The sequence below is a fragment of the Ammospiza caudacuta genome, chromosome 14 (assembly GCF_027887145.1).
Source record: "Ammospiza caudacuta isolate bAmmCau1 chromosome 14, bAmmCau1.pri, whole genome shotgun sequence".
NCBI lineage: Eukaryota > Metazoa > Chordata > Aves > Passeriformes > Passerellidae > Ammospiza > Ammospiza caudacuta.
This window is the reverse complement of record NC_080606.1, coordinates 19,589,692-19,604,618: the sequence shown is the minus strand read 5'-3', so window position 1 is coordinate 19,604,618 and position 14,927 is coordinate 19,589,692. Positions and strand designations below refer to the sequence as shown.

The following is a 14,927-nucleotide window of genomic DNA, read 5'->3' as shown; positions in this document are numbered from 1 at the left end:
CCCAGCAAAGGCTGCCACCCCTCAGGTGGTCACAGGCCAGCCAGTGTGGCCATGGCTCCTTGTGCCTGTCTGTGAATGCAACACTCCTGGAGAGGACGAGGGACACACAAGGAACAGACATTCATCCTTGGGCACGGCAATAGAGGATGGCAAGCCTTCCTTCAGAGCCAGATGTTTTCCTGGGAATGAGCCCCAGTGCCACGTGCCATGGAGGAAATGCTTTCCTGGGAATAAATGAGCACCAGTGCCACGTGCCATGGAGGAAATGCTTTCCTGGGAATAAATGAGCACCAGTGCCATGTGCCATGGAGGAGGGGGTAACACAGCTGCTGCTGGAGCCAGACACTGCAGAGTCACGGAGAACACAAGAAGAGCAACTCTTGGCTTCCAGGAACACCACGGCCACTCTGATGCTCCCAGGTCTTCCCTCAGCCTGCACTGGGCCAGCCTTTGCCACAGGTCCCACATTCCCCAACACTGAACCGAACTACGGCCCCCGGAGACTCTGCAGAGAAAAGGCCCAGCACTGCTCTGCCTTCCTCGCTCCTCCTGGGCAGGCTCTGGGCTGGGAACTGGTGGTTTATTCACTAAAGGATCAGCCCAGGCAGGAGCCAGCCTTCTGCAGCAATCCAGCTGCCAGTGTAGGCTGCACTGGAACAGGCACGAGCTTCTCTGGAGTTCCACACAGCACACGGAGCATTCACACACCGCATGTCAGGGATGGCAGCTGTGGGGCCCAGCTCTCCTTCGTGCTCCTGGCCATGGAATCTTCCTGCTCACCGCAGGCTGAGCACCTGTGGCAGCTCAGGTGCCATCATCTTCCCAGAGGAGCTTGTCAGGAACGGTTCTGGGCTCCGAATTCACTCACGAGCGACACAAACCCTGACAGATGACACGGAATCCATGACGTCTGCTAAGCCAGGAGAGTGCCCAGGAGTCACCTGTCCTTCATCCTTACTGAGTCATGAAATCACAGCTTCTGTCAGGGCAGCCCAGGACTGAGAGGACAAATGGACCTTCTTCAAACCCCGACTTTACCATTCAGTTACATCATCACTGGAACAAGAAACCTCCCCCCAAACCTTAAACCACAATGTGTATTGAATTAATATTTCTGGTGAGATGATAAATGCTATTTTAATAAAATACTTTTATTTTAAAAGACACAAATCTCCCAGAGGTGGTGCAAAGAACATTCATGCAAAATTTGGAGAATGTAACAGAAGAAAGCAATTGACTGAAATATTTTGGGCTAATAGTGACAGCTCAGGAACTGATGCCCATCATTACAGAGAGAATAATACAACTGATTTGTGATAAGAACTCCAACCTGCTCACTCTGCTGTTCCTGCTGACTCGATTGTGGCAAAATCCAGCCCTGAATATTTCATCTTAAAACACTTCTACCAGCAGTAGCATTATTTGTCTTGGCAGATACTGGAGCTTATGCAAAAAGTAAAGGCTTACCACGTGGAATATGAAGCAGTAATGCAAAACACATATAGAACAATAAGAGAAAGTATTAAAAAATGAAATTTAAAATAGCTTAATCTTATGCACACTAGATGAACAAGATATACCTCCTTGGCAATTTCATATCAGTAAACACAGCATGAGGAGAGACCATACCTTTGCTTCATCTGAAAAGGAAAACAATCTACTTTTTTTTTTTTCTGCTCTGCATGCATTTCATTTCCCAAAATGCAACCAGGCGTGCATTACAGACAAAGTTCATCCTGCTTCACCCAGAACAGCTGCCATGAGCATTCTCTAGCACTATGCAGAAGCCTTATGGAGTGCAAGGTGCTGGGGCCAAGCCGAGTCTGGTCTGAGTGCCAGGCTTAGAGCAGAGTGCAGCTCCAGGAGTCACTGCAAAGAACCTGGGAGCCGATGCCTTTGAGGAGCAAGCAGCTTCAGGCAGCCAAAAGAAAGGGCAGTGTTAATGGTGGGAGCTAAACAAACCGAGTTTACTGGAGGGAAAGCAGCGCTGCCTCCGTGCCAGAGGGCTCCCGTGGGGCTCAGCCGCAGTGTCCTGTGGGCATCAGACAGGCAAGCAAGGGACAGTGCACGGCTCCCCCCACACAGCCTGGCACACACAGCACACACAGGGAGAGGGAACCCCACAGACAGAACATGGACCCAAAGTGCACAAACCTTCCGGCTCTGTGTTCTCTTTGAGGTGCACTTGCTTCAGAGGGCAGCAGAAGATTTCGTGACACTTAGCACGAAAAGGGGACTCTTTTTTCTTTAATTCCGCAGATTGGATGGAATCTTGCCGTAACATAATGTACTCCTGAGTGCCAGGGGGAGCGTCATCCATAACTGTGTCACCACACAACAAAATAACTCAGGTTAGAGCCTCAGGAAACGACCCCGAGAAGCAAATCAACTACAGAACGTCAGGGTGGGGAAAGACAGAGGGCAAGAAAGGGTCACAGGAAGGAAAATAAACCGTAAAGTGTAAAGGATCTTAGTCATGGTGGGAAAAAACATTCACTTTTATAAACAATGCTTCTCATAAACCTCCACAGTTCATCCCTTTCATGCAGCTTTGATAAACAGCAGAACAACACCCGCTCTGAGCAGCAGCACAGCTCCTCCTGCATCTGCTTCATCCTCCCCTAGCACCTGTACCCATTCTGCATGCACACTGGGGAAAAAGCAAACCCAACCCTGTGCTTTCATGGCCTGGCACAGGCAATTCTGCACCAACACCCTCCACACCTGCAGGAACCTGCTCCCCAGAGCACCAAGGACACGCCTTTATCAGCACATGGAATTACACCCCATCCCTCAGAGCACGGATAATCCAGTGACATTTTCAACAGATAGAAGTGTAGATGTACAAAGAGAAAGCACATTAATCCTTCTGATGGTTTTCTTGTAAAACAGCAAGTAGTTTTTAAAGTTGATCTTATAAATCAATACTGCCATTAATAATGCAGTCTGAAATGTTTCTGAATGGGGTCAGACTATTAAATGGCAAAAAGATAAAATATATAGCATAAAGGAAGTTCCAGCTACCTCAAACTATTACATTACCAGAATGAATTGAAACCCTTTTCCACTATCTAAAAAAATGAATCCTTAATAACAGAGATAGTGAGATTCCTCAGCTCACAGCTTCAGGCACAGATCATCTCCCACGAACAAAAATTAGCTGCTTTTTCACAAGACAGCCTCCAACCACCAATTGTTATTTACAGTGTAACACAGAGATATAAAACCATACCCAAAACCAAACTTGGATTCCCCAAGCCTACGTGAAAAAAACAAAAATTAAAAAAAAAATCCAAGAATTTCAGCAATGAGAAAAGTAACTACTGACAGGCTAGTCTAAAACATGCACTGGCATGCACTAGGTAAGTTTATTTGGTTCTCAAACTGATGGCCATTAATTCTAACAATTTAACTGCTTCCTAAATATCTGCCAACACACGGACATCTTAAAAACCATCAGATTTAAACATTAACCCCCTCAAACAACTACCCCATTGCATTCTCATGCACTGGATTTCTGCCTTGGTAGGAGTCATATCTGGGAGATAAATTCAAATTGACAGTTGTTCTGCTCACAGTGGGCAGTTACTCTCTCTCAAGCCCTCATTAATCCAGCAGGGAAACCTTGCACCTTGGCTGCTGCTGCTTCGTTAGACTCCACCCAGCAGCAGCAACACACTCTAATAATCTATAGAAAGTGCCATTAAAAGGGGTGCATGATCAAGGGGGACAGCACAAGTGGTTCAAAAGGAGCAGCAGGTCAGTGGAGCACGAGGTCTGGGCTGCCATTTCATCACTCAGCAGTGGCAGTTTCCTCTGGAAGGGCAGGCTGAGCTCAGGGAGCACACTGAGCCCCAAGGGCAGCTGTGGCAGCAATTACGAGGAGCCAGCACCCACAGGTCCTGCAGGGTCAGCCCTCAAGCATGAGGTGTGTGTGAGCTCAGAGCATGCAGCACCTGCAAAGCAGCGCCAAGGGGGATCCCCCTGTCAGGACTGGGCAAACAGTGCCTGGCACCATTGTGCAGGGCCCTGTGCCAGCCCAGGCAAGCTGAGGGGCAAAAAGGCACGAGCAGTCCCTCACCAGAACTACACACCCCATCACCCCGCAGACAGATTCACTGGAATGGGAATGCTCCCCACCAGGGCCCACACCATTGGTAAGGGACCCACAGCCCATCACCGCTGCACACAGATCAGTGGGGTGGGAACAGCTCCACCAGGGCCTACACCTTCAGCAAGGGACCCACAGCCCATCACCCCTGCACACAGATCATGGGGTGGGAATGCCCCACCAGGGCCCACACCATTGGTAAGGGACCCACAGCCCATCACCCCTGCACACAGATCATGGGGTGGGAACAGCCCCACCAGGGCCCACAGCCCAAAGCCAACAAAGGCTCAGATTCACTGAGATGGGAATAGCCCCACCACGGCCCACACCTTCAGTGAGGGACCCACAGCCCATCACCCCTGCACACAGATCATGGGGTGGGAATGCCCCACCAGGGCCCACACCTTCAGTGAGGGACCCACAGCCCATCACCCCTGAACACAGATCACGGGGTGTGAATGCCCCACCAGGGCCCACACCTTCAGTGAGGGACCCACAGCCCATCACCCCTGCACACAGATCACGGGGTGGGAATGCCCCACCAGGGCCCATGCCTTCACAGATTCACTGGGATGGGAATGCTCCCCACCAGAACCCACACCCTATCCTCATGACAGAACACACTGGTGCTCTACGTTCCCATCTGCCCAGAATAAAACAGGGATAAGACTACACTTAAAGACCTGTGCCATGGACACAGGTCATTAATACACTGCTCACTCACTTGAATATTCTTGTATATTCTCAGATGGAAGTGATAAATAACTACTACATAGCTTTAAGAAAATTAACCCTGTTTTCTTCCCCTACAATTTGATGGAGACCAAACCCACAGCAGCTGAGAGGAATTTGCTTAGCAGTGAATATAAAATTACTGCAGTAACTATTATGTTTCCTAATCAAAACATTCAGCTTGCTAAATATCACCCTGCAGCATTTTCTTAAGCTTAAATAAAATAATAATAATTACATTAATAAAAACTTGCTGTCAACAAGCCACTAGGAAAAAAATTTTCTTCCTGTAAGCTTTACTGAGAGAAAGCAATCTTTAGGATGGCTGCTGGCACCAGGATGTTTTTCAAGATAAATTCAAACATGTTTACTTTATATAAACACACCAGCTAAACAGTCTGCTGGTTTGTGCCTTTCTTTTCTGTCCAAGTGCATTTCAGTCCCATCCAGAATTGCCAGAAACCATAACATCAGCCCTGTCCATAGGCCTTGGCTCGGGTTCCAACTGCATCATCTTTGATGTAATTCAGACTTTAATAAAGCTGTAAGGAAATATCTTTCCCCCTGGTTTTACAGAGAGAGGCTTCTGCTCTGCTCGCTACAGGCTAGAGCAACCACAGGGTAAATAAAATCCAGGCACAACAAATCCTCCTGCTCCTGCTGGACTATTGTTCCTGCATGTATGACACAACTTAAAGAAATTGTACTTCCATGCACTCCTGCCTGAACCTTTCAGGTCATTACCTGAAACATGAATTTTCCTCAGTTCCCTAACTCTTCACAGTGGTTAATTTTACATGCTGTGAGGCCTAGGACACTTACACTTGCGATAAATTCATTTTTCTGGCATTTTGGAAGGACTGAAGTTGCGTCTGTACCCACAAGGTCCTCAAGCCACAGAGAGCAGCAGAGCACCTCTGAAATCCTGCACCCACAAAGTGAAGAAATCCCCTCTCTTTGGCACAGGGCAGGAAAAACCATTCCCCCAGCATAGCTGTGTGGAATATTGAGAGCAGCAGCCAATGTCCCCCCACTGTCACCTCCACACTGTCACCCTCCCAGTGTCACTGTCATGCCCCAGTGTCAGCCTCCCAGTGCCACTGTCACTCCCCAATTTCACTGTCACTCCCCCAATGTCACCCTCCCAGTGCCACTGTCACTCCCCAGTGTCACTGTCACTCCCCAATTTCACTGTCACTCCCCCAATGTCACCCTCCCAGTGCCACTGTCACTCCCCAGTGTCACTGTCACTCCCCCAGTGTCACTGTCACTCCCCAGTGTCACTCCCCCAATGTCACCTCCCAGTGCCACCGCCAGGACACAGAGCAGCGATGTTCCCCAGCCCCTCCCTCCTGCTCTGCCTCCCTGACCCCACCAAGGAAATCAATAAAGGTCCCAGCTGAGGTGCCCCAGGCCCTGGGGCCCTTTGGAGCTATCAGGAATTATTTTTTTTTTTCCTTTTAGGGGAAACATCAGGCTAGCAAGTTGCTCTCAGCTCCTTACAGGAACAAGTCTAAAAAAAACCTCTCTAAAATAACTTGCTTCAAGTGAGTGCCTGTAGGACAGGGAAGGGTAGCAAAGTGGGGTATTTAGCTGTAATACCATTTTTGAGACAGCTGATGAAAATCTCTCAGGCCTTTGGGCAGTAGAAGTTCTCTTTTCATTGCTGCTTTGCTTCCCTCCTAATTTCTCCCATTGAAGGTGGGATTTTTTTTGTCAGCCACCTGCACATAACAAACTGAGAGCACAACAATACTTGCAAGCTAATTGAAAAAAAATTTCTATTCTGGGCTTGTAAAACACTCAGAACCTCTTAATGACAACACAGTCTATCCAAACCATTTCACATTAAGCTTTGCCAAATCTTGATGAAGTATTCTTACCAAACAGCCTTTCTGGCACTTCTGCATCACCCACAAATCTTATTTTCAGCTTGCAGCTGTGTGCTCCCAACTTTGAAGTCTGGTTGACTCTGACTTGCAGTTTTCACAATGAACACAGATATTACAGGAAGCACAAGCAGCCAATTCTCTAATTTTTATTCACAGCAAGCCATTTCTGGAGTCCCTCATTTTGCACCACTCCTTCCTCGCCAGCACACCCCCAAAGCCAGGCACCACACCAGCTCATTTCAAACTGAAAGGAACAAAGCAGCAAAAATACCTTGTGAAAGACACAACTTCCTTTGGGTGAGTTTTCAGAATTAAAAGTAGGCTCAGAATATTCCAGCTCCAGGGGCATCACTCACAGCTCCTGCACAGCCCCAGCTGAGGCACTCAGTGAAATCCTCACTGGAGAACCAGGAGCCAAGTGAGCCAGAATTACATGGCTGAAACCTACTCTACGCAAAACATCTCATTGCTGTATCAATTCTTAAGGTTTGCACAGCTCCATCTTCATTCCCACATCAAAGAACTTCTCTGATGATTTCAGATAGTGATTTATTTTCTGATTTGAAACTACTTTCCACTGTGAAATATCTTTCTATTTTAAATAAGTGACTGCCTTGTGATCAAAACCGAAAGCTGACACCTCTTTGCACCATGTTTCCTCCAACATATGTAGAAATTTCTTAACCTTTTGATCTGCTGAAAAATTCTGAAATATGCTCTCTTTGGGTCACACATAGAATAACTTTTTTCAGATCTTCCAAAAATATTTGCATAGAACACTCCCCCTTGACCTAAAAGAGTAATTGGATTAACTGCTATCAGTAATAGGCTGTTATCCCCTGAAAAGACTACCCAGATAAGGCTGCATTTAGATCCTTGTGGATAATACAGACAAAGGCACAGACATCAAACATTTGTTGATAAATGCTGCTCACAATGCATCTCCTGTTTCCCTGTGGGAGTGGCAGCAGGGTTTCTGCAGAGAGCCTCATGTCCCAGCTGTGCCAGGCACCCTGTGCCACCAGGCACCCTGTGCCAGCCTGTGTCACCAGCCAGCCTGTGCCCAGCCAGCCTGTGCCACCCTGTGCCAGCCTGTGCCTGCCTGTGCCACCAGGCACCCTGTGCCAGCCTGTGCCCAGCCAGCCTGTGCCACCAGGTACCCTGTGCCACCCTGTGCCAGCCTGTGCCCAGCCAGCCTGTGCCACCAGGTACCCTGTGCCAGCCTGTGCCACCAGGCACCCTGTGCCAGCCTGTGCCACCAGGCAGCCCTGGCTGAGCCCTGGCCTGGCTGCTCAGGATGCAGCTGAACAGGAGCTCCCAGGGCAGGGACAGGGCTGAGGGGCACCCTGCAAATTGTACCCACTGCTCAGGGACAGGGCTGAGGAACAGCCCAAATTTACTGAGGAACAGCCCTCATTTATTGAGGAACAGCCCCAGGGTGCAGAGCCAGCACCTTTCCCTTCCCAGCCATCAGGAGCTGTGGGTTTGCCATGCCACATGTGCCCACTCTCATCTGAGCTCTGCAGCTCAGCTCAGTGCTGTGCTTGTCCCTGAATGAAGGAATGAATAAATGAAGGAATGAATGAGTCAAGGAATGAATAAATGAAATGAATGAAGGAATGAACGACTGCACGAACATTTCTTCCCTGCCTGTTCCGAGTGCTCTGCAGTTTTCCCATCTGCTGAACCAATGCAAGCTGGCTGCTTTCCAAGCAGGTGGGCTGGGGCACGCAGCACAGCAGACAGACGGTAACAACACCCAGGGTGCCACTCCTCTTTGTGGAGTGTGAGCTTGGGAAGCTGCAGGCATGGGAGCACTGGGAGCACACCAGTGCACAACTGGGACACTGCTGGGCACCAGGGCCTGCCTCGAGGAGGGCACTGGACAGCAGGCTGGCCTGGCCAGCTGCACAAGATGAAGAACCCAAACTGCACAGCCACCAAGGAAGGATCTGGCCCTTGGGATGAAGCTGTGCTGCCACCCCGGCTGCTGGAGCAGACATTCAGACATTTCTCGTTCTGCTCCACCAGCACAGGACAGGAGCACCATGAACACGGGAGGAGAAGGACAGCAGCTCCAGATGGAAATGTGAGCCTCACTCACCCCTGCCTACCATAACCCCCCACTCTGACCAGCTCACAGGGAATGTAAAAACCACTGTGACAATTCGTGCCACAACAGTGCACTCACGTTCTTCACTGACAAAGTCTGGGAGCAAAGCAAGGAGCGCCGCTGTTTCTAAGAGAACGTCCTGGAGGAGAGGTGAAAATCAGGCATGCAGGGGAGAAGGCGCCAGGAGACCTGCTAGAAAGGTCCAGGATGAGTGGGAAGCTTGCAGTTTTTGAGAGCTTTGCACAGCTTTAGTTTGCTGCTTATGAAGTATCAGAAAACTCTTGTGTATCGTAACGTTAATGAGAATTTAATTATTAATGTAGCCCTATTTGGAGCTAGGATAATAGTTTCAGATTATGAGGAAAGTAGAGAGAAGTGCCTTTTTTCTTCCTATTTATGGAGCGTTATTGTCAACAGCTGGGCTACAAAAAGAGACAAACTTCCCTAGTGTTGAGAAGAAAAAACCCAAAACAACAAAAACACAAAGGAAGAACTGAAAAACATCAGAATCCTCCAGGAAAGCAGCCTGAAAATGGCAACAAAATCATCAAAGAATAGACTGCATCCCTCCTGGAAGTCTGGAAGGATGAGTGCTGCCTCTCGGTGCAGGAATGAGCAGCAGCTCAGAGGCTGGCACTGGAGCTGCAGCTCCTGGGCATCTCTTGGAAGAGGCCCACAAGAACAGAAGCACCATTCATAAAAGGACAGGTGACACCTCCCAATTATTTGCCCCATTTACTGAGGATTAACAAAGGGAAGGATGAAGAAACTGAGTGCTTTAAAATTCACACTCATTACAGAAAGAGCTGTGCAGAGAAATGGCCTCAGAGGAGATTTCTCAAAGGAAAGCACAGAAAACTCTTCAGCAAAAGCCAAAAGCCTGATGTGCCATGGAGAGGTGCAGAGAGTGCTCTCACAGCCCTGGGAACAGCAGAACCCTGGACCCTGCTGGGCCTCAGCACTCCACCCAAAGGGGCAGAGAGCTCTGAACAGAGCTATGCACACAGGCACTGAACAGCAGAGAAATCCTCTCAGAAAAGAAATGTATAATTTAACCTGAAATTAACATTGCTCTTCATTTAAAGGTCGGGAATTATTTTAACAGGTTAAAGATTAGGCTTATGCAGATAGGGTCCCTATATACAAATATCCATGTACACAAACCAGTTCAGTTGTAAAACAGTCAAATGAAAGGCTGCAATATTTTCTCACATTGATTTCTTAGACTAAACTTCAGTTATGTTGAATTCCCACCACAGGTGATTTTACACAAATCATTTGATGCATACCCCAAAAATTTACCCAGCAAGTTACACCACGTTGAAAAATCCACTCAGCTGTAAGCTCAGTGTAGTCATTCACACACCACGAGAAGGCTCTGCCTGCCCGGGCACTTCTGTTCCCAGAGTGCTGCCCACCCACTGCAGCAGCCACTGCTGGAGCAGCCCCCAGCCCTGCTGCCAGTGCTGTGCCTGAATAACCCACCCAACAACCTGGCACCCAGCAGCGCCTTCCCCATCGGGGAAATTCCATCCCCTTGAGCAGCACCGACTGAGGAACAGCACCCACAGCACCCCCAGCACCCATTCCCCCTCCCCTGAAATCAATGCACTGCATTTCAGAGCCTGCACTTGACACAGGTTTAGAAACCGTACTTGAAAGCGCTTTCCCCTCTCCCCACTCACCTAAAGCCTCTCAGACTCTGCAGAAAGCCATGAGTAATTATGCCATCACTGTTACTCACAGTAGCTACAACACGCTGCACACACAGAGAAGGGTTTCGCTTTCTACTGCCCATCAGTTTAACCAGCAACAAGACAAATCAGCAGAAGTCTAAACAGCCTGCTTTCCTGTTACTGCCCAGCCCAATGATCACCTGGAGAGTCCCAGTAGATGTTCTGTATACTGAGATCCTTCTCAGCCTCCCCACAACTTTCTTTTTTACGCTGCCATGGTACTCCCACACACTGCCCAGCACCTCTGCTCTGTGCTAGCAGCCCAAGCACAGCAGAGTTACAATCATTTCCTCACAGCAGAGCTAAAATGGCATTATTGTTTTACTGCAAGTGGTGCTGTTCAGTTCCTGAGCCAGCTGCTGGATGCTGTGAGGGCAGGTGAGAGGGGAGCAGCAGCAGCAGCAGGTCACACAGGGCAGGGCTGGCTCCCTGAGCAGCCCCGGGCAGCAGCTGGGCTGCAGGGGCAGGGAGGGCTCTGCGGGCACCAGGGGCACCCAGGGAGCTGGCACAGGGGCAATCAGAGCCCCAGCAGTGATGGCTGTGGCAGGGTGGTGGCTGTGCTCACACCTGTGCTCACACCTGCGCTCCACGCTGCTGGCACTCTGCAGCCTGATCCAGAGGCATTTCAAGGCTATGCAGAAAAGAGTTAAAACCCAGCAGTGTGCTCAAAGCAGAAACAGCTCAGCTGGGTGGCTGTGGCCCAGCACATCGTGGCCTGCTCAAACAAGGCCAGCTGGGCAGTCACTCCTGACTGACACGCTGTCACCGAGGGGAAGGACACGGCGACAAGGGCACAGAACAGAAATGAAATGCAGATCTTTACAAACCAGCACACATCTCCACACAACCTGCCGTGAAATTCAGATGTTTGCACAGGTGACCTCTGTGCCTGGGTGCTGCCACCCTGGGAGCTGCACAGCCATCAGCACCCACTGCCAGCCTTGGGACACACCTGGAGCCTGCCAGGAGCTCCTGCTGCTGCTCAGACACGCCACAAACACCCAGGTGCAGTGCACCATGTGGAATCAACTCCTCCAGAAACCAAAGGGCAAAACGATCACAGAAGGTTGTTGTGAGAGCAGAAGTAGCAGTGAGGTTATTGCCTTTGTGTATTTTTATACTGCATTGCATAATATGCTCACATTGATGTTCAGCACCGTAAATGACACAAAAAACAACCCAAGGCAGTAAGCACAGCAGAGCTGAAGGAAAAAATCCTCACATTTCACATTCCAGTGCATGAATGCTGCAGTCCTCCAGCTTACAACAGTCTATCAAAGTTAGCAAAGACAAATGTGTGTCTTAGAAAAAAGACATTGTTTCAACACTGAGCTATAAATTAGCTTCTGGTTTTCAGGAGCTAGTAAGTAGTCTTTATTCTACTACCAGAAAAAGCCACTCTGTTCAAACTAAGAACAGTGCATGCTGCATATGTAGTTGGGGAGCTGCCTTGGGATACCACACTCGCTTTTGTACCTCTTTGAAATCATCCATATCAGAGAAAAGTCCCTGTTTTCTGTCATTAGCGTATTTATGCCAACTGGGACTCTACAGACCTCCAAAGAAATTAAACCAATTATTCTGAAAGTTGATTGAAAAACTTTAAAACATTGGAAGGATGCTACTGCGGTAAATATCTGAAACATGTGGATTTACAACAACTCCAGTTAAACAAAAAACTACCAAGAAAAGCTTCAGAGCAATTTGCAGCAGCTGAATATTTGGCCCAAACAACTCTCAGAATACAAATTCTCAGTGCTGGGGTACACAGGGCCTGCAAACCCTGCTGTGGGCAGCTCCAGTATGCAATCCGTGCTCTCAGCACCACTTGCACCATTCCCAGTCACCAGTGCCAGGGTCCTTCCACTGCTCTGCACACCACATCAGCACTCTCAGTACTTTTAATACTAGCCCCAAAACCCCACTTGCACCTGAAGTAACCGCAGGAAAACAATAAATTAGTTTTTAACAGCATCTCAAAGAATTCATTTAAGGAATTAGGTCTTTGCAGGTTGCAAACAAAGCCACCTTTCCGCTTACCTTTAAATTTACTAATCTGGAACTTCCATTCTACCCATGCACTCTGCTCCTCAACTGAAATTCTAAAGAGCATTTCACAAAATGTTATTAGCATTTTAGTCTCTATCTATTAATGTCACAACAGACACACAGCTGCCAGAGCTCTGTGCTGCTATTGTGTGCCCTTGCTCACCTGCAGGCTCTGGAGAGGGGACCCAAGCTGGAGGTCAGGGTGCCAGCCAGCCCAGAGCAGCCCTACCTGTGCTGGTTCCAGCCTGGAGGAGCCCTACCTGTGCCAGTGCTCCGTGTCCACCTACCTGTGCCAATGCCCTGTGCCCAGCTCCAGAGCAGCCCTACCTGTGCCAGTGCCCAGCCCCAGAGCAGCCCTACCTGTGCCAGTCCCAGCCTGGAGGAGCCTCGGTGGCAGAAGGAGCCGCCCCTGAGCTGCTCTGCTGTGCTCAGCTGTGTGCAGATGTGGGATGGAGCTGTCCCACTGCTGTGGCTGCTCACCCCGGCCTCCAGGGATGACTCACTGTCACTCACTCACATTAAAGCTCCTGCCCATCCTCTGACTGGGGCTGTTCTGCAATTGTTGTGTCCCACAGTGAGGGCTGGCATGGGCTGGGCTCAGTGCTGCAGCCCTGCCAGCTCAGGCTGCTCAGCCCCTGCCCCTGCTCCTGCCCAGCACAATTCTGTTTAGGTCAGGATGCTCAGCCCCTGCCCAGCACAATTCTGTTTAGGTCAGGATGCTCAGCCCCTGCCCAGCACAATTCTGCTCACCAAAGGCTGCTCATGCCATGGGGCTCAGCCCCTGCCCCTGCCCAGCACAATTCTCCTCTCCCACCAGGTGAGACAAGAGAAAGCAGCTTCCCCTGGCCATACCTGACACTCCAGCACCGAAGCCTCTCTCCAGGAATGCTCTGCATGTCACATATTAATGGATCCTGACTAACAGCTTTAGCTGCACATCATGTCTAGACAAAGTGCCCCGCTGTGGGCAGTGGCCTGGAAGGGCACTGGAACAGCTGTGGGGGAACACAACACCAACTGTGCTGCTGACAGGCTGTATGCACACTGCTGACAGGCTGTATGCACACTGCACCTCACCCGGCTCTTCTCCAGCAGGTGACAACAATGGCAATTTCACTGAAGGTTTAGGCAGAAAGGGGCCAAAGCTCAGGCTGGCCAGAGAACCAGGAACAAGCAATGCTGTCCCCAGCCTGGACACCTGGAGGAAGAATTTCTGCCCTGGAAGGGTGGTGAGGAACTGGCAGGGGCTGCCCAGGTTGGTGCTGGAGTCACTGTCCTTGGAGGTGGTCAAGAAGCAACTGGCATGACACTCAGTGATGTGGGCTACCCACAGGGACTCCATCATCCTGGAGGTCCTCTCCAACCTGAATGACTCCATCACTGTATGAGAGGCTGTGGCTGCCCCTGCATCCCTGGCAGTGCCCAAGGCCAGGCTGGACAGGGCCTGGAGCAGCCTGGGACAGTGGGAGGGTGTCCCTGCCATGACAGGGGTGGGACAAGGTGACCTTTAAGAATTCTTTCAACCCAAAGCGCTCTGATTTATGTGCATCACTCAATACCCAGAACAAGTGAGACAGTCAGAAGACTGGAGGGGAGGCAGATAAAGTTGCACAGAAGATTTTGATGGAACAACGTGAGCAGGCTCCGTGCAGAGCCCAGGTGTGCTCAGCAGTGGCCATGGCTCACTCTGACTGTACAGCTGCACCCAGAGCTGGCCACAGCTCCTGCACACCACAGATCCCTGCAGAAAAGGGACACAGCTGCAAAGCCACAGTAAACTGATGCTGGGAGCAGAGAATAGGGGCTAAAGAATTTACAGCCCACGAGAGCCTCCAAAACCTCTCAGCAGCCTCAGAGCCTTCCTGCCCTTGGCTGTCACCTGAGAGGTGAGCACTGTGCCTCAATGCAGAACTGCAGCACTGCTTCCCTTCACTGACATGAGGGCATTTAACTCCCTTTCAGTGCTTCATTATGCTCCAACACGCTGTGCTGCCATTACAGCTTTAAATATTTACTTGACATTATCTTGCATCTGGCAAATGTATTCTGATACTCCCCAGCAAGTCCCATGCAGGATTAAGTTCTCCACTGGTCTTTGCACAGTAACAGATCCCATTTTATTCCACCACTGCAATTCTCTCCAAATCAGCTCTGCAAAGTCCAAGAGTTCTCCAACAATTCTCTTAAGACAGATGAGATTTGCAGGCACCAGACTAATTTCTAAGTTCCTACAGCAGTTAAGACTTCTCCTGCCTCCTCCTCATTTTCTGTGCTGCTCAGACCCCACAGACTGC

General features: G+C 49.7%; 1 protein-coding gene across 3 annotated transcripts in view; it reads right to left on the bottom strand.

The window, feature by feature from the left end:
* Positions 1–14,927, bottom strand: part of FGF13 (fibroblast growth factor 13) — a 185,810-nt gene that overhangs the window by 79,774 nt on the left and 91,109 nt on the right. For 2 of the 3 annotated variants that reach the window (XM_058813911.1, XM_058813910.1), the window contains one exon: positions 2,155–2,322. The exons of the other annotated variant lie outside the window; for it this stretch is intronic. In XM_058813911.1, the coding sequence (XP_058669894.1) occupies positions 2,155–2,322 (168 nt within the window). The remainder of the gene's footprint in view (positions 1–2,154; positions 2,323–14,927) is intronic. 3 annotated transcript variants of the gene reach the window in all.